The 21,568-nt window shown below is 41.7% G+C and overlaps 2 protein-coding genes across 2 annotated transcripts in view; one reads left to right on the top strand and one right to left on the bottom strand.

Moving 5' to 3' along the window:
• The window catches only part of wdr26a (WD repeat domain 26a), a 28,803-nt gene extending 22,350 nt beyond the window's left edge, over positions 1-6,453 (top strand). Inside the window, exons 11-14 of the mRNA XM_031734708.2 lie at positions 2,020-2,098; positions 2,204-2,333; positions 2,534-2,728; positions 3,732-6,453. Of these exons, the coding sequence (XP_031590568.1) occupies positions 2,020-2,098; positions 2,204-2,333; positions 2,534-2,728; positions 3,732-3,754 (427 nt within the window). The 3' untranslated portion in view covers positions 3,755-6,453. The remainder of the gene's footprint in view (positions 1-2,019; positions 2,099-2,203; positions 2,334-2,533; positions 2,729-3,731) is intronic.
• Positions 6,454-15,351: 8,898 nt separating this feature from the next.
• On the bottom strand, positions 15,352-20,971 carry cnih4 (cornichon family AMPA receptor auxiliary protein 4). Its single transcript, XM_031734705.2, has 5 exons — positions 20,851-20,971; positions 19,462-19,530; positions 19,159-19,271; positions 16,994-17,134; positions 15,352-16,914 (listed from the first exon to the last, which is right to left on the bottom strand). Exons 1-5 carry the CDS (start codon positions 20,917-20,919, stop codon positions 16,887-16,889), a joined length of 420 nt encoding a protein of 139 aa, XP_031590565.1. The 5' UTR covers positions 20,920-20,971; the 3' UTR covers positions 15,352-16,886.
• Between the last annotated feature and the right edge of the window lie 597 nt (positions 20,972-21,568).

The raw sequence follows: 21,568 nt of genomic DNA, 5'->3' as shown, positions 1-21,568 counted from the left end.
AGGACTCTCCATTTACATGGACAAACTGGACATTTCCAACCACTGTAGTGTAGCACTTTGAAATCATACGACATGCTCTTATCTCTGTAATAACATTTGTGGTCATCAGTATCGAACATATTCACCTAACATGTGAAAGTTGGACTTGTTAGCTTCTGGTTGAAGACTGGAAGGTGTCACAAATTACCAAGAGGCAGGGTTCTAGACTAACTTTTTGCCACGGTTGCAGGCGCACCAGCACAAAAGTTAGGCGCACCCAAATTTTTCAATCGCATCGCTTAACACCGCAGTTTTACATGTGCACTTTTTTGGAGGGGAAAATTGCTGTCGATACAGACACTACTAATTTGTAAATGATTAACTAACAGCCTTGTCAACACAAAGTTCTTTATTTGGAGCGCATTTCTACAAGAAAGATAACTTACTGAAAAACTGCTTGTGCTTAACGTGCGTTGGCACTCTTTGGCAATTTTGTAGACAATGTTAAACTTAATCATCATATCTGCCTCCTCTGACTCCGTGGCTCCTATGGCTCCGTGTCAGAGCTGGCTATGAATTTCAGTCTTTAACTTAACAAAAGTTATCAATCGTTCTTTTCATCTTTTCTCATTACCCACAGCTACATCCACTTCTGTCAGGCCTAGGCTGCTCACTAGGGCTGGGTATCATTACTGATTTCTATAATCCATTCGATTCCGATTCACAAAGTCCTGATTCGATTCAATTTTGTCTCAGACAGTCAGAAATATTATAATTCTGATCATTTATCAGTAATGATACACATGAGAGTTCATCAGAGATGTGAACATCACAGCAGATGCCTTTGTGTCAAAGTAACTGAGAATAAAACACAGAACATGAAGCAGATTTTCCTGGTCTGGCGTTTTATAGCAGATAACCTTAAAAATATTCTGCAATTTTGCATAATTTTAAAAAGTTTAAATTTCTTCAGTATTGAACAGCAGAAATTAGGCTTTCTTGTCCGAGGTAAAGTAAAAAAAAAGAAAAAAAGACAGCGGCCGACAGCGCTGTAAACTATGGTAGACTGGTGGGTAATAGACTGGTGAACAATGCAGAAAACAGAGATTTGAGACGGGAAACTGTTCTTGAAGTACAGAGAGAGAGAGAGAGAGAGAGCTGTGCATGAAATGTGATTTTTATCGTGGTGGAAGCAAAACAGCAAAAGTCAGAGGGAATTCATGACGATGTTTATCAAATGTGAAGCGTAGTTTGCTGCTTCTTTTGCTGCTGGTCAGTGAATTTTGGTTCGAGAGAGACAAAACCTGCAGCTCAGAATCAGCGCAAAAAGATGTAAAGACAGAGCGGACCCGACGCATCAGAATCAGCGAGCTGTCGGCTTTCAGCCCCAACAGCGTGTCCATGTACGGGCCATCGGGTGAGATAGCCGAGAAAGAGAAAGCTGATTCTGATGCGTCGGTCCGCTCTGTGTTTACGTCTTTGTGTGGAATCGGTTTACCTGCTCTCATTTGCTGTTTGGTGGTTGTTGAAATAGTTTTGTGAGCTTTAACCTGAGATTCTGGCGTTTCTGGCAAAATACATTTATATTTAAAAGTCGATTCAGGATTTAATGAATTGATATCGCTTTATTCAAGCTACTCACCTCTCTCTATCCACCTGCACTTTCAACTGGAACAGGGCCAATCAGAGAGGTCCCGCCCCTGACTATCTCTGATTGGTTTAGACCACGATAGGGGCATAATGTGTGTCTGTTGTTGACCACAGGGAGACTTTCAGAGTTGCGGATTCTTTTTATTTTTATTTTGTACTCGAAAAGTTAGTTGCACTGGTGCGACCTAGGATTTTTTTTTTTTAGTCCACCATTGAAAAATTTGGTGTCACTCTAGAGTCCTGTGCCAGGAGGATTACATCAGGGTGGAGGGTAAAAACGCTGCCATGTCAAATACTGAGACGTCTCTTGTGATGATCAGTGAATTAGGGAGGAGCAGTAAGAAGCCTCATTTCTACAATGAACTTGGTTTGTGTATGTTGTCATTCCAGAGTGCAGGAGGACCATCCCATTATGTCTTTCACTGTTTCCAAAAATGGAAGGTTAGCTCTGCTCAATGTTGCTACTCAGGTGAGCTCCTGATTACTTCCTGACATTTCGTATCACATGTTCTTTCATTTCAGCTGCTTCAGTTCAGCTTTGTCTTGATTGTTGAAATGCGCCTCTTATTCACAGGGAGTGCACCTTTGGGACCTGCAGGACCGGGTGCTGGTGAGGAAGTACCAAGGTGTCACCCAGGGTTTTTACACCATCCATTCCTGCTTCGGGGGGCACAATGAAGACTTCATTGCCAGTGGTAGTGAAGGTTAGACCAAAGCATGTTCAGTTCTAAGGAAGAAGAAAACAAAAAGCGTCCTCCACAAATGTTGTACTATAAAAGAGACAGTCATACAAATAGTGAATCCCAAAAGTTGTTCTTGATGTTAAAAGAAGGTTTTGTGCTGCTCATCACACCTTAGTGTGATCCAACCAACTGCTGATGAGGTCGTCTCTCTCTCTTGTTAGACCACAAAGTTTACATCTGGCACCGGCGCAGTGAGCTGCCCATCGCAGAGCTGACTGGTCACACCCGCACAGTCAACTGTGTGAGCTGGAACCCCGTGGTGCCCGGTCTGCTGGCCAGTGCCTCAGACGATGGAACCATCCGAATCTGGGGACCTGCGCCCTTCCTGGATGTCCAGGATGCAGAGGGACTGAATGGTATGAAAGTGAAGCCTTCACATTTGTCTCGCTGCAGGTCATTGATCTCAGGGTCTGTAAACTGCAGTCTCAGCTAGAAAAGAAAGAAATTGAATTCTGGTAAAATGAAGCTGGCAAACTGTCCTTCTGTGGAAAATCAGTGATTGGCCCACAGCTGAAAATCAAAGTTCCAATCAAAGGCTAACATCTTCTGTGACCAAGTTTGAGCATCAATATTGTACTTTTATTCATTTGTATTCTTTAATGTCTGTGGTCAGTCACATTTGTCACATTTGAGATTAAAGCAAAAAAAATAAATAAATCAAAATATTTAAATAAGAATTTTGAACAAAGATTTCTTTCTCCTCTCTCAAGGAGAGCAGCAGTAGAACACGGGTGATTACAGGAACTGAATTTTGGTGTGGAAACACTGGCTTTATTTATCATTGCAGTTTAGTGAGGAAGTGTTGGGTCCCTGTGCTCCATACACCACCTCAGAGTCAGCAGATGTAGATAATGCAGGGGGTTCTGGAGTCAGTCGATCTGGGTGAGGGGACTCGCCCAGGTGTGTTCCCTGCTCGCCCCGACACCTGAGTGACCTTGCAGGTCAGATCTTATCATACCCGTCGTGGCAGCGCCCCCCTCGATCGTGGCACTTCCTAATCTGGGTTGGTTTTAAAAGCCTGTACAATATTACTTAGAAAGGCTAGAGCCTCCTATTAGACTAATACAGGTTAATACTCAGATTTCTACCTTGTTTTGCAACTTTGCAGAAAAAACCCTAATGTGATGTAATTACATTAATATGCGTTTCTAGTCTTACTGATTAATCAAAGCACTTGTACAGGACTCTAATCTGTACCAGTTAAGCCCTTTATCTAGCTCCCATACATGACCAGTAACTAACATTCACAGGAGCTGTTGGTCAAGTGTTTGCTTGGTCAAAGTGACGCCCAGCAGCCTTTAATCACTGACGACGATGATGATGATGATGAGTAACGTGTGTGTGTTTCTTATCCTGCAGAGTGTTGCAGCATGGACAGCTGATGATCTGCCGCTAACACCCTGAAAGCATTGAGACTCTGTAGACATTTGAATGCATAAAGTGGGGACGTTTTGGGAATTGGACAGCTGCATCTTGAAGGCGTGGCCTGTATTGGGGCGCATCTGGACGTCACAACACGAGCTGTCGAACTCGAGGCCGGGCTCCAGGACATCTGACCCACCTTCTCCTCTTTGTGGACCCGTTCCCTAGAACCACACAGGACCACCAACCTCCTGCTTTATTATAAATTACATTATTTATTCCTGAGTAGTTCACTGACTAGTGCTAGGTGCTGGGTGGAGGGTTTGTCTCTTCTGTCTGAGCTTCTCACATGAAGAAACTCTGGCTTTTTGACCCGTCACTGAACCTTTTATGAAACTATAGCTGCAGCGATGGTTGATGGAAGTGAGACCCACTCGAAGAGAATCTTTTAACTGCTATAGTCTGTTTTTGGTTTTGTTCTTTAGTTTTAAATGTGGAGTTTCATGGCTTGGCTCCTTTGTGCTTTCCTGCTTAAACCCAGAGACAGAATCGTGTCCCAGAAGCATGTTGCATAGGAATCTGCAGTTTGATGGATAACTCATGTTTTACACTCGCAGTGTTCAAATGTGTCAAGTGCTTTGCTGTTTCGTGAGGGCATACAGCAGCTGATGTGTACAACTGTGTCGTCTTCAGAGCATTACCTGTCAGCCATCATACGTGGATTATGGGATGTCGTTTCCTCTGTCCAAGTGTGGAGTTTCCTTTAATTCGCTGTCATGTTTTCACTCTTTGCTCTTTGATTGTGTTTCAGCCTGTTTCCTTCCTCTGTACAAACAACAGTCGTGTGTGTGTGTGCGTGTGTGTGCGTGTGTGTGTGTGTGCGTGTGCGTGCGTGCGTGCGTGCGTGCGTGCGTGCGTGCGTGCGTGCGTGCGTGCGTGCGTGCGTGTGCGTGCGTGTGTGTGTGTGTGTGGAGAGAGACTGCTGTCTGTTTCATCGTTTGGCATCTTTATTGATACTGTTGGTTGTGAGTGGATTTTAACAAACAGTCTGATTTCTTACACGAAGCTGTCAGTGAACCTTTTGACATGATCAGGATTTCAACACTAAATCTTGATGAACAGTAGATAAATAATAATAATACAATCATCTAACAAACCCAGGCTGACTAAACTAAAACTGCTGGCACGTCCTTTTTGAACACACTGATTGCATATTGCATGCTGGATAAAGGGGGTGACCACCCGAAGGTTCATTTCCTGGAACTGTTAGTGAAACAGCGCTGTGGTAGAGATCTGGGTTGTGCATTTATTTGGCTTTTCTCAGTTTGTTTTGGTCCATTGACAGAATGTTTGTAGTAGAAAAAAACTTTCCTGACTTTCCTTCATTTACGAGTGGCTGTAGCTCAGGAGGTAGAGCCTGTCCTGTACTGACTGGAAGGTCGGTGGTTTGATCCCTGGTCCCCCCAGTCTGCAAGCCAAATATCCTTGGACAGGATACTAAGCCCAAGTTGCTCTCTGATGCATGATTGGAGTATGAATGGTAGATAGAAAGCACTTAAAATATGGTGAATGTGTATAAAGTGCTATCATGGTGGACTTACGAACAGGTGTTCAGAGGGTTTTTGAAGTTTCTAGCTGTGCACATCTACGTAAAGCTTCTCTCCTGTCAAAATTATGATGAAGGTGCAGTTCAGACTATGCATCTCTACAAACTGTAAACAGTAAGTGACATCCTCTTAAATGAAATGCCTGATTCCAAGCAGCTTCGAGGTTCACCTCCTTTCTCCAGTGTTTGATTACTCAGTGTGATCAGTAAAGACAGAAACATAAAAACATCTTTGTTATTAATTCAGTCAGACAGGCAGTGCATCGTCTGCTCTGTAATATCATGTGACGCCGCTGCATCTCTGTAGCTTAAAGGAATCTTTATTACTCCAAATAAAGATTTGGTTTCCACGTCATTCTGTAAATTACATCTTAAGATAAAAAGAAAACATCAGTCTTATCCTTAATGTTCAACACATCAACAGGAAGCAAACAAAATGACAGAACGTGACTTATTCTTTTCAAACGTTTCCTGTCTTGGGTCAAAGAACAGTCTTCCTCCATGTGTGATATACAGTTATGTTATTATCATATTTGTGTTTCAGGCTTCCCACGTCTGGTTTCTGTTTGTTAACACAACTCGTTTACAGCGTCACACTCAGTGCTCCTGGGTGAAATTGGAAACAGAAACTTTGTTTAATTGTCTTGAACAAAAACTGAAATTTGAATAATGCAGATCAATTTTTATCCAAACAGCTTTTTTACTCTCTGTAAGTTTATTCAGATTCTTTCCAGTTGTGAACAACAGCTGGAAGACGGTGGGAACCCTGTTATCTCCCCCGACATAACTGTAGCCATCAGCAGCTTCACTCCTCCATCTCTCACACACACACACACACACACACACAGTGCACAACAGCGTCTGTCCCACAGCCCACACGTGGTGTTTGCGTTTCTGCTTCTGTGATCCTTTCAGCTTGTTTATTTGGATCATTTCAGGCTTCTCTTCTTCAGTTAAGAAGCCAAAGTAGTAACTGTGTTTGCTTGCAGGCAGTTTTTGCCTGGAATTCAGTTTTAATGTGTTATTGCAAAAAGTGATTGTACTATTCAGTCTAGTTCTGTAGGAGAATTATGTGTCCAGATTTTAAATAAAGCATTCGGGGTTTTAAAAAAAGGTTTTACTGTGCAGCCTCCTTTGCTTCGTTGTACACAGAGTTTCTAATTAGGAAACGAGGGATCGATTAAGTTTTATTGTCATGTACAGATAAACATTTACCTACAGCACCACACCTCTCCAACAAGACTGTATGCATGATATGTTATATGACACCCACAACACCACCACTCTGGAGCACCACTGAGTGCAGAGCAGCACAGAGAGTAGAGTGTGGAGATGAGTCACAAGTCTCATCTGCACAGCCACTCAGTTACAACAGACACACACAGTACAGGGACAAGACAAACAGGTCTGGGTTGTGCCCTCACCTCGATGCCCCGCCCCACGGGCCTGTGGGAGACTTTTGCTTTTCCACAGAATTCTTCTAGTTCAGCCACAGGCTGTCTAATAATCTGGATTTAATCCATTTTGAAATATAGTAATCTATTGGTTTACAAGTAGTGATACGAATTTGGTAGTTCTAGACCTCCATTGTATTTTGTTTTTTGCAGAGGTTTTAAACTTATGGTTTATTAAATGTTGGAGGCTGCTGATTTAAACCAAGTAAGAGAGGGTTTATTCAGGATCAGTGAAAACAAGTAATCAATTTAGGCAGAATCGTCCTTTTAATGATATATATCCCATCAGTGACATACAGTAGTGTGAAAAGCCCCCGTCCTGATTTCCTATTGGTTTTTTTTAATGTTTGTCACATTTAAATGTTTCAATCAAAAAAACTGTAATATTAGACAAAGATAACAAGAGTAAACATAAAATACAGTTTGAAGGTGTTTTTAAGGTGGAAAAAAATCCAAAGCTACATGGTCTTACGTGAAAAAGTGATTGCTTGTTAAACCTGGTTGGGCCGCCCTCAGCAGCAACAACTGCAATCAAGCGTTTGCGATAACTATCAATGAGTCTTTAAAGCGCTGTGGAGGACTCAGGAGTGGCCTGGTCAAAGTCCTGATCCGAAGGTGCTGTGGCACGACCTTTAAAAAAGTGGTTCATGCTTGAAAACCCTCCAGTGTGGCTGAATTAAAACAATTCTGCAAAGTAGGCCCAAAGTCTTCATTATGTTTTGTTTTTTAAGCTACTCAGAGGTGGACAAAAGTAATGATACACACACCCTCCAAAAAGTTCAACTTTTGTCTTATCATTTTCAGTGCTTTCATCGTGGGGATCATCAACGTTTTCTGGCAAATGTGAGACGAGCCTTTATGTTCCTTTTGCTCAGCAGTGGTTCTCTCCCGTGTGCAGGTCATTTTTGCCCACTCTCTTTTTATGGTGGAGTCGTGAACACTGACCTTACCTGAGCCAAGTGAGGCCTGCACTTCTTTGGACGATGTTCTGGGGTCTTTTGTGACCTCTTGCATGAGTCGTCGCTGCACTTTTGGGGGTAATTTTGGCTGGCTGGACACTCCCGGTTCACCACAGTTCCATGTTTTAGGCCGTTTGTGGATAACAGCTCTCGCTGTGGTTCGCGGGAGTCCCACAGCTTTAGAAATGACTTTCTAACCTTTCTAGAGGTTGTGGCCGGAGAAATTAAACTCATCTTTTTAAAGATGTGATAAACTGCAGTTAATTTATCGTATGATGGCGGGGAAATCACTTTTTCCCGCAGGGCCATGTAGGCTTGGATTTTTGTTCCCCTTAATAATAATAATAATAAACATCTTAATTTAGAAACTGCATTTTGCGTTTACTTGTATTATTTTTGTCCAATATTTAAATTTGTTTGTCACACTGTTAAATTTCAACACTTCACCGAGTTCTTTTGATTCCTCAGAGGCATCCGATGGAAGACAAAACACTGCTCAGTAGACCATTTAACTCTTTATTTCTCTTTCACAATATGCGTCCTGCATGACACGGTGCTGTGGATCTCAAAATGGTGGTGTGCCCCTAATACAGTTTTATTCCAGAAGCTCTCTCATTCTAGTCTAAACAACAGTGTCTCAGTAACTTTCCATTAGAGATGGTCCCCTGTTATCTACTTTTCCCTCAGGCAAGCGCGAGCAAGAGTCTACAGCATTCTACCCCCCAAGGACAGATAGTCTAATGCCTTTATTTTTCAGGGCCGTATCCACTTAATACTATACTATATAACTTTATAACACTTATTAATAAAAAGCATAGCCTTATTGAGGCACTTCAAATAATTTAATCTCAACAACACTTAAATGTTTTGGATCATCAAACATACAGAAAAATAGGAAGTCAGGAAGGAGGCAAACAGTTTTTCTCCATCGTGTGAGATCATCCTCTACAGTTTTTAGTAAAGGAACATGACTCCACCACACCAGGGTGTGGCAGAAAGATTTATACCTACATATTTAATGTTACCTGACTGTAGTGGAGTGGGGTTTTGAAACATATCTATAAGTGTGATCATCTTTAGGAGCAAGGTTTATGAGTTCCTGAGAAACAGTAATACATCATCAGCATATGGGCTTATCTTATGGTCTGTATTTTCAGTTTAATAACAAAAGCAAGCAGCCCTGTCTGGTGATCCTCTGCATGCTGTGAAGAGCATTTGGCTCATAAACACAGATCCTTATTCTAGCGATTCTCAGTCTAAAAGAGTGTTAGTGTTGGTAACAGTGAAGCTTATTTTTCTGTTCATTACAATGGCTATGCCTCTTTGCTTTGAGTTGTATCAGGGTGCGTTCACACCAAACACGATAGACGCGACCAAAAGGCGCCAGAAGCCCCTAGCTGGTCGCGTGCACATTCGCACCTCGAAGCGTGTCCAAAGCGAACTGGTTGCGCTTTAAAATATGCAATTTTCACACGCGTGAAGCGGAAATGTGGGAGGAAGTAGTGCCAGACGCAGTAGCGGTTTTTGATATGGGTGTTTGCCCAGGGCAGCATCACGGGCAAGGGCGTAGATTTGGCATGGACGGAAGGGACATGTCCCCACCAACAATTTGATCTCTTTGAGTAAAGAAAAACAAACCTGGTAGAAAGAAAAATACGATCTGTCAACGTCTCATTCACCCAGCGGTGCAGAAATAATTGTTGGTGAAATTATTGTGTCACCAACAATTATTGTGTCGGTGACACAATAATTTCATCCTAATGGTACTGACATATTCATAGGGTTAATTTTTGAGACAATATATCATGAGGTAGTCACGATTTTGCAAATATTCCACCTTGTAGTGCAGTTTGCACAAATTGTTTTAAAGTCATATTCTTGTCATGACTGTATTTGAAACTATTTTTGTATGATACCTGATTTATATGGAATATGGCTGAAGTAAACTAAAGTCTAAAATACTTAGTCATTTGTTTAATAGTAATTTAACATTATATAATTCACATCTAAAACTATGAATTGTGATTTTTAATGGTTTAAAAGCATGTAGAATAGCATATGTAGGCAACTATATTTCTCCTTTTTTTAATCAAGAAGCAAAGACAAAAACAGGGCAGTGTTCGGTGGTTGAATCATCCGTCCCCACCAATGCCAAAACCAAATCTATGCCCTTGATCACGGGCATCGGCAAAACCCCCCCCAAAAAAACAAAAAACATCTGTTCATATTCATGCTGCCCCAACGTCATGCCAGCGCATATTGGGAATGGCATAGGCACTGATGGGAGATAATATATGCAGATCACTCAATTATAAATATCAAGGATTAACAGAGGTGATTATGAATAAATATCAAGAAAATTGAGGAGAATATTCCAGAGTAGAAAAGAGTGTGTGTAAAAAGGGTGTAACTATAGCAGTGTTTACAGTGTGTTAGATGGAGGAGTTGTACAGGGAGATGGCCACAGGCAGGAATGATTCAGGGGAGAAGGAGGAGAAAAATAAGAACATTGTTTCTGCCCTGGAGAACCTGCTGCCTCAAAAGAAAACTACTGATGGCTAGTGGTGGGCGGATTGATCCAAATATCGATAGTATCAATACCAAGTCGGCATCGGTATCGGATCGATACTAACCTGGTGAGATCAATTCTTTACTTTGAGTTCTGCTCGTTTATAATGCTGCCAGGTCGCTGGACTCGCCGCTCCTGTGTCAGCGAAGAGCAGGCACACTTTGCTCCCTCTCCCCCACTCTTATGTTTCGGTGTTGCACTGTCACGTGACGTGACTTAGACACTTTGGGGGTTGTTAAGTTGTTTACATATTAATTATATTTTTACCAGTTGTTTTTGTTGTTGAGAATTTTAATTGTAATTTTTGTATTATAGTTTATCAACAGTATTTGTGTTAATTTGTTTACTGGTTTGCGTGCACTTAAGATAAAAAGCAAGAAAAAAAGATCACCACCACGGCAGACCCGATGGCTTGTTCATGCTTCGCAGCATCATTTATTCTTACAATAATCACACGGTTGCTGTAACAGTACATTCAACGGCTGCAGCTCTCCCGCTGCCAGCCGTACACATCACCACCAAAAACAACAACAGCACAAGCAGCGCACAGGTTTTAAGCCGGCGAGGCATGATTGTAGATGCCGTGAAGGTTAGTCCATCTCACCTGCAGCGGCAACGCAGACCACAACCCGCCACAATAATAAACATTTTTTTAATTAATTATAAACTTTGTCCTAATTATGTCCTGGGTTTGAACTATTTATTAATAAAAAAGGAAACATCACAAAAAACACTTAAGGTCATGAAAAATAATTGCGATTTAGCAATTCAATGACGCATCCACCTTATTTATTGAAAAGTATCAGTGTTGGTATCAGCGATACTGGCCCATATTTACTTGGTATCGGATCGATACCAAAATATGCAGTATCGCACACCACTACTGATGGCTAGAATGAATGGCTTTGGCTGGACCTGCCCCTTTGAACTAGGTCAGAGCATCACATCACCGGGCTCCTGATTGGTTGTCGTGGCGCGACTTGACGCTGGAGTTCAGATTTTTCCAACTCGAGCGGTAGACGCAATAAGCGCGAATGCACAAAATGCACCACACAAACTGCAGCGCGTATTTTACTTCGCGCTTCAAACGCATCAGTCGCGCTACTTGTTTGCTCGAATCAGGCAGAAAAGGATTTTCGCTACGCAAATCTGCTTCTGAAGTTTCGCGCGACCCCCAGTCGCGCTTCATCGCGCTCCTCCATTGACTTTACATGTAAACCTGAAGCTCTGGTCGCATCTATTGCGTTCGGTGTGAACGCACCATCAGACTGAGACTGTGTGAAGGAGCTGTGGCATGTGTGCACGTTTCGGACATGTGAGTCTCCTGTAGCGAGACAATGTCTGGAAGTCATTTACCTAATTAGTCATTTTAAGCCTCTTTTCCCTGGAATCAACTTCAAGTACAATCCATGTTGAAAAACATTGTGATCACGTGTAAACTAATTGGTGCAGTGCTGAATGTCCGCTAAAGGTCGTCACCTTTTACATCATATATATCAATACATCAATGTACATATATCACATATATATCATGTAAAAGGTGATGAGGGGAATAAGGCATTGCAACCTTCCAAGAACCGTTCTGAGTGGCCTAAAATTTACAATATTAAAAACAAGAACACCAACAAAATAAATTTTTAAATGTGAAAGGGAGAAAAGTTACTGTATCATTTTTAAGTTTATATAAAAATAAAGTGGAGTAGTAGAACATCAATTATGCAGAAAATTATTTACGCCGTACTTTTCAGTGGGAGAAACGTTTTGTCACTCGTCCAGGTGACTGCAACTGAACATTTCTCCCACTGAAAACGTCCAGATGAACAGAATCAACCTTTGGAGATTTACTTACCTGGATAATTGAGAATGCATCAAGACGTACTTACATATAATTTGTCTGTCTTCTTTCCTGCGAAATACCTGGAAGTAAGACAAGTTTAAGTGACCCCATAAAATATTATTTGTGTTACCAGCAATCACAGAAATGCATATTTAAAGATGAAAGCATTCACGTCCTGGTTTGTTGGGAGCAGCTCCTGAATCTGTTTGATTCAGGATCTTCAACTCGGGATACATGACAAGAACATGGAACACCGAAAACTATGGCTACGAGCCCGACACGAACCTGACGTATCAGCCAGAGGTCCCTTTACTACGGTTCAGAGCCACGGACCTGTTTTATATATGCGCGAACAGTTTTCTATACGAGATCGCTGCAAAAAGTGCAGCCTTACCTAATGTCCACCTACTGTTACTCATTTATATTAAGATTTAAACATCTAGTTGGTATTGGTATGGCGAGTAACCTTCAGTAAAAGTAATAAATCACACAGCAATAGTTCATTCATGTAGTTGTAAAAAGCATGATAATATATTAAGTAATCCAAAGTATTCGAATACGTTACGTATTCGGAATACGTTACAAAATACATTTTGGGGCATGTAATCTGTAATCTGTACTGGGACACATTTTAAAAGTAACCTTCCCAACACTGCAGACCACACAGCAGTCACTGCACAGAACCACGAATAATACTAAACACAAGGATATAAAACCAGGACACACAGACACAACGACCCAGGAACACGACAAATACTACACAAAACAGGAGCACGACCATTGGAAGCAAAACCAGGGAGATAAACGAAACCTTAGAATATTCTACAAACCATAATCTCAAAAAGAAGAAAACATGAACCCTGACATGATCTGGAATACTGGCCATGTACAGCCACTATCTTACACATTCCCACTGCCCGACACTAGTCATCACACCAAAGAAACCCCCGAGCAGATTACTCACAGGGCTGTGTAAGGCTCGTAGTGAGCTGCATTGTCAATGTCAGGCTTCTTTCTCTAGCAGGCTGCAGCGGAGGTGGCGAACAGCTACAACTCTAACATCTATCTCGAGCTCTGCTCTCTTCCCCGGCAGCGGATTGGCTCTTCCAGCCTTCTTGTCAGCTACTCAGTCGTGTTAATTAGCCAATCTGCGGTTATGGAAAAAATGTTGACACGACAAAAGCTAACAGTTAAATATTTACACAACAAAATAAAAATCTAAAACCAATAAAACGAAACCCATGCAAATGCACCACAATAAGAAAAACATGCAAATCACAGCAACATGAAGATTCTGCCTGATGACACTCTGTCATTGCTTTCTCCAGCTTAAAGCACGCAGTATTCACAACAATGCATGGAAGAACAAGCTGCAATAATATATAAATAATAATAAAGACTTAGATAATAATATTTGAATGATTGTAAAGCATTTGTATTAATAAAGTTTTAAATCTTAATAGTGTGAACACTGATTCAGCATTCTATTACTACTACTAATAATACTAAGTGCTGTTCATGTGCAGGAAATAATCACTCCGCTGATTTACAACTCTTTAAGGAGAAAATCAGTCCTGAGATATCTACTGTAGCTGTTGACTGTCTGAAAAATTGTGTACATTTTGTGTATATTTCGAGTGATGCAACACCAAATGGAAACATTACCATACTTATGATTTGTAATGATTGCATATGACATTCCTTCAGGCATGAGGATCAATGATGCTACATGCTTGTGAGACAGTGACTCATATCATAGGGCTTTTTTTGCAACACAGTAATATGCATAAATAAGATCTTCAGCAAGGTTAGACTGGTGGCCCACCATGATTGTATTAAAAAAAATTCACCCGTGTAGACGGTCTACATCCTTCAAGCTCGGGTCCTCTACCAGAGGCCTGGGAGCTTGAGGGTCCTGCACAGTATCTCAGCTGTTCCTTGGACTGCGCTCTTCTGGACAGAGATCTCCGATGTTGTTCCTGGGATCTGCTGGAGCCACTCGCCCAGGTTAGGGGATACCGCACTGAGTACTCCGATTACCTCGGGGACCACTGTTACCTTCACCCTCCACAACTTCTCATGTTCCTTCTTCCTGATGTTGCTATCACTCAGTATCACTACATCTATCACCACAGCTGTCTTCTTCTGCTTAACCACCACCTCTGTGTCTGGTTGGTTAGCCATCACCATTCGTCTGTCTGCATCTGGAAATCCCATTTGAATCATTCGCAACCACCCTTATTATATCTCTCCACCTGTTTCCTTACCTTAACTACACTTTCCTCCATCTCGTCCTTACTCTGGTGTTGGGACTGCTGTTGCTCTGCCTGTGCTTCTCCACAGCTGCTGCTACCAACAGCAGCCTCCTGTGGCTGTGAGCTCCAGCAGCAGCAGCAGCAGCTGCTAACATGTTGGTTCATTTGGTACACTTTGCTACATCGATTTTTACTTTATCTTTCCCTCTTAGCTTTTCGTCACTTCTTCCACACCAGACTGTGCAAGCTGTGGTTTTTTCAGTAAACAACAAAATAGTTTTATATTATAATTATTTGGCTACACAGATTAATCTGAGGAGGTTGGCCCCAACCAAATAATCTTATGAGGTTCTTGATGCAGTCGTCCTTTTATTTGTTAGATCTTGATAAACACTCTCTAGCCTAGTTGATATGCGTAAGTTTTTCCTTGCTGTTGTTGTACTGAAAGATAATACATGTTGCCTCTCATTACATCTGAGAGAGGCTAAAAGGACTAGTAAACAATCTTTAACTTCTAATCAAAACTATAAAAATTTAAAATATAATCAAATGATGATTGGACGGTCCAGAGAGAACAAAAGGAGAGAGAAGGCATAAATAATAATTTTTTAAAACTCTGTGCAAACAGAATAAGTTCTTCATTTAATCTCAACAGTATGACAAAGTATCAAGGTTACATTAAGAAAAAATATGTTATTGATCACTTTGAGAATAAAGTTGAAATTTCAAAATTAAGTTGAAAATCTATTTTGAGAAAAAAGCTGAAACGTGCAGACTGAAGTTGAACTGCCACAGTTTCTACACCTGAGTTAGTGAAACTGCACCTCAGAATCAGTTTTAGTAAGGAGATCATTTCTCTCACACTGTGGTGATGAGCAGAAGGATGCTGAAAAGAACAACTATAATCAGGCCTATTGATCACAGGAATGCCAGGCAGTGTAATGGAATGAAAATTTATTCAGTAAACACAACATTTCCTGTACTAATACTGCAGACACACAGGAAGATGACAGATTGTCATTCAGAGTGGAGCAGCACATGACTGCAACAGGTGACCATGTTAGGTTTGTAAGGAACAGACAGATTGTGTGTGTGTGTGTGTGTGTTGTGTTGTGTCTGGTTGGTCCTGTATGCAGAATAAGTCTCAGAACTGGATTAGTTATCCAACCTCAACTACACGTCAGTGCAATCAGACACCTGAGGTCAACGTTGGAAAACTGTCAGTAAATGTGTTTGTTACAAAGTGTCGAAATCAAAGAGCAGCAGTCACAAACCAACCAGCAGGTGAGTGCACATATGCAAACTACACAATAAAATACACAACGTCAGTCACGTGGAGTGGGCCACTTTCATTGATCTCTATTGGTGTAGACAATAAGAGAAAGTCTGAGTTACAAAATACTGACAAAAACAGACTAATGAGCCAGTTTCAAACCTCTAAATCTGACTGGGAGTTTTGGACATTTAATGGACTGATTGGAACATAAGTGGTTCAATGTTTACTTTTTAAAAAAATAGGATTATGTTGACACAACAGGAACTTTCAAACATTTACTTGAACAATGAAACTTTGCCAATCAAAGAATCAGAATCCCGACTGCCCCTTAATTCAGTGCGCTTATGACGCTGCTGAGGATCGACTGCAGCAATAGTATCATAGAAACATCTTATTAATGGAAGGTTAGTTGTCATTAAACCCTGCCGTGGAGCATAGCATGCACACACAATAAAGGACCACATTAACTGTGAAACTGATTGAATCACTAGCTCGGGAAAAGTCATTACATGTGGCACAAACAATACAATTTACAGTATGAACTGAAGTGTTATAGTTATTACATGGATTGCATCACATTAGAGCACAAGAGCGACCAGCCAGGTGAAAAGAAGTGGGCAGAAAGCCCGAGCACACTGTGGAAGGATCCCTGCCATAACTTAGGCTGCTACGCCAAGACGGATCCTTGCAGGGCCTGCGCTGTTAGTTTGATTTAATTCAGCTTCTTCAAACCTTTGCTCCACTCTGGTAGAAGCTGTTGAGCTAAGGTCCTTACAGCAACCTTCAATACTTTGTGTAAAGCACCAGAATAATAAGTATTCATCATGAGGCTGAAAATAGCTCATTACTAGGAGGGACAGGGCTTATCTTTATTGGTAAAGAAACAGACTGCAAATGTCTAACAGCTGCTGAGGTTGTAATGACTTATTGTTAAACAGAGAGGTTCAAAAATAAATGTGATTGTTTTTCACAGTACAGACGTGCTTTCTGTTGGAGATTATGAAGGTGTATTTTTGAAAGGTTAAATATTAACCATATCGATGTGGCAAAGTCAAACTCTGGAATTCAATACAAAAAATGTAATAGTTGTTCTGAGACATTAAATGCATACAGTACAGGAGCACAGGATGTGAGAGGGACACAGCAAACCCTGGAGCCTGGAATTTGGCAGCTGAAGTCAGTTTCTTGCTCCGGGCTCAGTCATTGATCAAAGCCAGGATCATGCTGGAAAACAAAAGTCGGATATGTAAGTGCAAACAGCTAAGACAGCCCTGGACGTGTTAGCAAAGTGTGCTTGTGTCACCTGTACAAATAGATGAAGAAGCAGAGCAGGTGGTAACCCAGTTTAATCATGGCCTCCTTCATGTGAGACTTGAGCAGACCCCGGTTGTGGATCTCAGTCGGGTCAAACACTCCCATGTTTCCCATTGGAACCTTCAAGTACCTGCAGGGTGAGATGGATCAAGATGATACGCCCAGCAGACTCAAAGCACCAGTAAGACTGCTCCAGCTGACCGATTGTGACTGAAAGTTTAGTCACTGGTTAGTACTGTTAAGGTGTCTGCTGGGTCCCTACACAGTATAACCCCGCTCTTTGATAGAAAATGACAAGGAAGAGCTTCGATCACTCTCTGGATGAAATGATTCATTTGTCACTCTTTATGTAAAAGTTTGAATGATTTGAATACATTCTATCCAAGCCTTTATTTTGGTAACCAACTGCAGCTCCTCTGCTTCCTAGATGCACAAAGAAAGTCTGAGAGCAAAGTCCTCTAATGGTCATTAAGATAAGATGGGGCCTGATTATTCAACACATTATATACTGCAGTGCAGTACCTGTAATACCTACAGCATGTTCTAATCGCTCTAATAGGATATTATGGTCGACAGTATCGAACGCTGCACTGAGGTCTAGCAGGACAAGCACAGAGATGAGTCCACTGTCAGAGGCCATAAGAAGATCATTTGTAACCTTCACTAAAGCTGTTTCTGTGCTGTGATGAGCTCTGAAACCTGACTGAAACGCTTCAAATAAGCCATTCCTCTGCAGATGATCTGTTAGCTGTTTGACAACTACTCTTTCAAGGATGTTTGATATGAAAGGAAGATTAGTTTTTACAACATATTTTGTGCCAGTACAGAACGTGACATCATCTGATTGGTTAGTTGCTGCTAATGGACTTGCATTAGTTTGTTAGGTAACTAGTGACAGAACTAATAACAGAGGGGAAAACGAGGAGTTTCATGTTAACAAATTAAGGATGTACTGTCCACTTTCACTCTGGCTAAGTGGTTCCTCGTTGGTTGGCTAGCTGCACTGAAAAAGGAAAATCCACCTGTTAGCTGTAATGTTCGGTTTTATACAGTGTGTGGAGGAGAGCCTGTTTGAGTCCGACAAGCTTGAGTCAGAAACTGATTCTTCCTCACGTGGCTGGATGTACCGTGCAGTGCAGTTAGCCCATGTGATCAGCTCTATTTCAATCGTCTCCCAAGCAAAACAGTAAACAACACAACAGGTTCCTACAGGCACACCACAAACACAACTATGTATCTTATTGAAGCACTTATTGTATCTTGTGTCTTATTGTATCTTACTGGGAATCCCATCAGCACGCCCGCAGGAAAAATAGGTCGATGTGTGCGATCGGAAAAAATAAATAAAATGGTGACTGCGAGGCAGAGACACTTTCTGAAGTGTCTGGGTGTGCTTGAGAAAAGAAAAACTCTTTTACTGTATGAAATGGCGCCGATTGCACTGCTTTGCTTAGAGATTGTACGGCTTGTTCATCCGGCCTGGTGAGGAACATACCAGTGTCAGACTCAGGCTGGTTGGTCTGGCGACTCAATCAGGCTCTCCTCCACACAGTTCTCATTTATAAAGTACTTTACAAAAATGAACATTACAGCTAACAGTGCAGTCCCGTTTCAGTGCAGCAGAGTGAAAGTGGACAGTATATCCTTGGTTTTTTAAACATAACATTGCTGTAACTAGGGACAATACAGCAGTGACACCCACAGACTCATTTTTAGTTTTAGTGTCCTTATGTTCCACTCAGCTGTTGTTTTGGTCACTAGTTTGCTAACACAAACTAATGTAAGCAGCATTAGCACCAACCAACCAACCTGGTGACATCATGTTCTGTACCAACACTAGATGGCACTAAACATGTTTGAAGAACTTTAAGCACTTATTTCTTAAATCCAGCTACACAGTTACATTTATGTCCGTTTCTGAGAGGGGCCTCATATTAGCCTGTATACATGTAGTGTTTTGGGTCCACATTAAACATTAGGATTTCTACCTTTTGGCTTTAGAACCCAAGGAGCCTCTTGAATGAGGCCCCATCATTGCTGCTTTAATTATTTTTCCAACCACGTGACATAAAAGGAACAACTACAAAAGAGAAAGGATCGCCGACATGCACGTGTAGCTGTGGTGGACCTAACTGATGCTGAGACTGGGCATACCTGTAAATGTTCCAGGCTGCTACAGGGAGGTTCAGGAGGAGGATGAACCAGTGCATCGAGACCAACATGAGCATGGTGGAAAGACACTGGGCAACCATCTCTGGAATTACCCACTAAATATCAAACAAACATCCATCAAACATTTGAATTACAGATTAGAAATCTGAGTGTGAACATTAACTCTTTACAGTCAGTTACAAAAAGAAAAGAAGCAGCAATGATTATTTCATAAACGATGGAGGGTAACAGATAAACCGCATCATCAACCATATCTATAAAATCAATAAGACAAAGGAGACTTACTTTGTTTAGCTTGGAACAGCAGGCTCTAGCATTGATGTAGTCACATTCTAGATCAGACAAGGTTATAATCTATATTTCAAGTTAAGGTACGATGTGCTGGGAAAAGGATAAGATAAAACTTTATTAATCCCTCGGGTGGGTTCCTCTGGGATGCTTCATTCAGGACCTCGACTGTGGTTCTTTCAATTATCCTAAGGATGTGCTGGACTAGTCGACCCAGATGGTACCACACTTAGAAGTCCTTTAATCTAAATGTACAAATTTTAGTTGATGCCTACTGTCAGTAAATTATTGTGTCCTAAATGTTATGCAGCAATCTGCCGCCAGATGGCGCATCGTTGTTGAGACGCACCATAAATCTGCGAATCTGGAACTTATCTTTTGTTAACAATGTTAGAATAAGATCGCCGATACAGTCCAAAAAGTGGACGGGCTCTCCCTCAGCATAGGGAGAGGAGCTCAGTCATTCTGGAGGGGTTGAGAGCGGAGTCGCTCCACATCGAGAGGAGCCGGCTATAGGAGAAGCTGTCACCTCCTGTGTAAGGAGTTCCGACCAGGCATGTCCTACCGAGGAGGCCCCGGTGTAGACCCGAGACATGTTGGAGATGGTACATCTATCGGCTGGCCGGGAACAGCCTAATGTTTTCCCGGATAAACTGTAGGAGGTGGGGAGAGGGAGGTCTGGGCTTAGCTGCCGCTGCTCCTGCGACCGGACTTCAGATAAGCAGAAGAAAATGGCTGTACGATTTATTGTTTTATGGCTTAAGATGTCTTTATTAGTTTTCGACATTTTCTATTAAACAGTTCTCAAATTTAACTTAAGAGTGTTTCTGAGTTTGGACTAGTTGGTTATTGTCGACCAACAGTAAACGCCGGTGGATTAATCGATAGAATAGTCGATTAGCTGCTGACACTAAACGCCACACATTAAACTCCGCATTAACATGGAGCTCTTAAACCAACTGCCCAGCAGCCCCGTACAAACCTACTAAAACTAATGAGTTCGTATTTCTCATGTGTTTCAGCAGATGTGTCCTCACCGACATGTAGTCAAACCAGTTCGTGAAGCATGTCACCCAGCGCTGCGTGGGACTGCAACATAAACCCCGACAGTGTGAAATGAAACTATCAGTACAGAGATGGGTGCAGACAGCCGCTCTTCGTGTCTCCTAACTCAAAACACTCTACAAACTTTCATACATTTATTTCGTCTCAAGTTCGTTCACACTAGCCCGACTACAACGCTCATAACAAGGCGGCTAACAAGCTAGCTGGTTGCTATTATTTTTGTTCTTTTATAGACAGAAGACTTCAGCAAAGCTCTCGGCCAGAAACCCGCTTTGACGCAGACGATTACCATCGTCCGACTCACTGAATCGAAAAGGATACAAAGTAAACGGAGAGGAAAATCAGCGCACAACAATCCACAAGAGACAAAATGAACACTGCCGCTTCCATGTTCCTTTTTCCGCAAGTACAGTTTTTATTTCCGGACAGTTGACTCGTTTGTGCTGCCCGGAGTTGTGACAGTGTTAATGCAGCGCTGCCACCTAGCGGACTGGAGTGGACATGGTTGACTCCTGACAACCTGGATCCAGACAAACTGTAACAGTGGTTTATTTTTTCTGTCATTTTGTCAAGATTGACTTAAAATAACGACGTAACAAAACATAAAAAACAAAAATTTGAACTTTTAGGCACTCCTGGCTGGCTCTGTGGTTAACAAGAGACAGTAAACATCAAATAGCAAAAATATTATAAGGCTGCTTCAGCAGAACAGATGCTCGGCGTGCTGTTCGTTATGGGGAAATGGACAGGGCTGCAGGGGGAATGAGAGAATGCTGGAGGCAGAAGCAAGAGGGAATTTTCTTTTAGCCTAATGAAGATGCTTAAAGGGGAGTTGGTAATGAACATCAGTGAAAGAAGCAAAAACGTTTTAAGAGCCAATAACGAGGAAACACACTCAGGACAGTGTTATGGTCAGGACTCTTACATGCTATTGGTGTGTGGGACAAAGAACAAAGCCTTTGCTCGAAACCTACAGTGTTCTATCAGGTAAGGTCTTAGCGTCAAGATTATCTGTTTCTCATCAGCTTCACAAATCTTG

This window comes from Oreochromis aureus, linkage group 11 (genome assembly GCF_013358895.1).
Source record: "Oreochromis aureus strain Israel breed Guangdong linkage group 11, ZZ_aureus, whole genome shotgun sequence".
NCBI lineage: Eukaryota > Metazoa > Chordata > Actinopteri > Cichliformes > Cichlidae > Oreochromis > Oreochromis aureus.
This window is presented reverse-complemented; position numbering and strand designations above follow the sequence as displayed.

Coding starts and splice junctions, on each gene's coding strand:
- cnih4 (XM_031734705.2), bottom strand. CDS start 20,919: ATGGAAGCGGCAGTGTTCATTTTGTCTCTTGTGGATTGTTGTGCGCTG. Junction 19,531..20,850: donor TTTTCCTCTCCGTTTACTTT/GTATCCTTTTCG, acceptor CTTGAAATATAG/ATTATAACCTTGTCTGATCT. Junction 19,272..19,461: donor GCTGTTCCAAGCTAAACAAA/GTAAGTCTCCTT, acceptor TTTGATATTTAG/TGGGTAATTCCAGAGATGGT.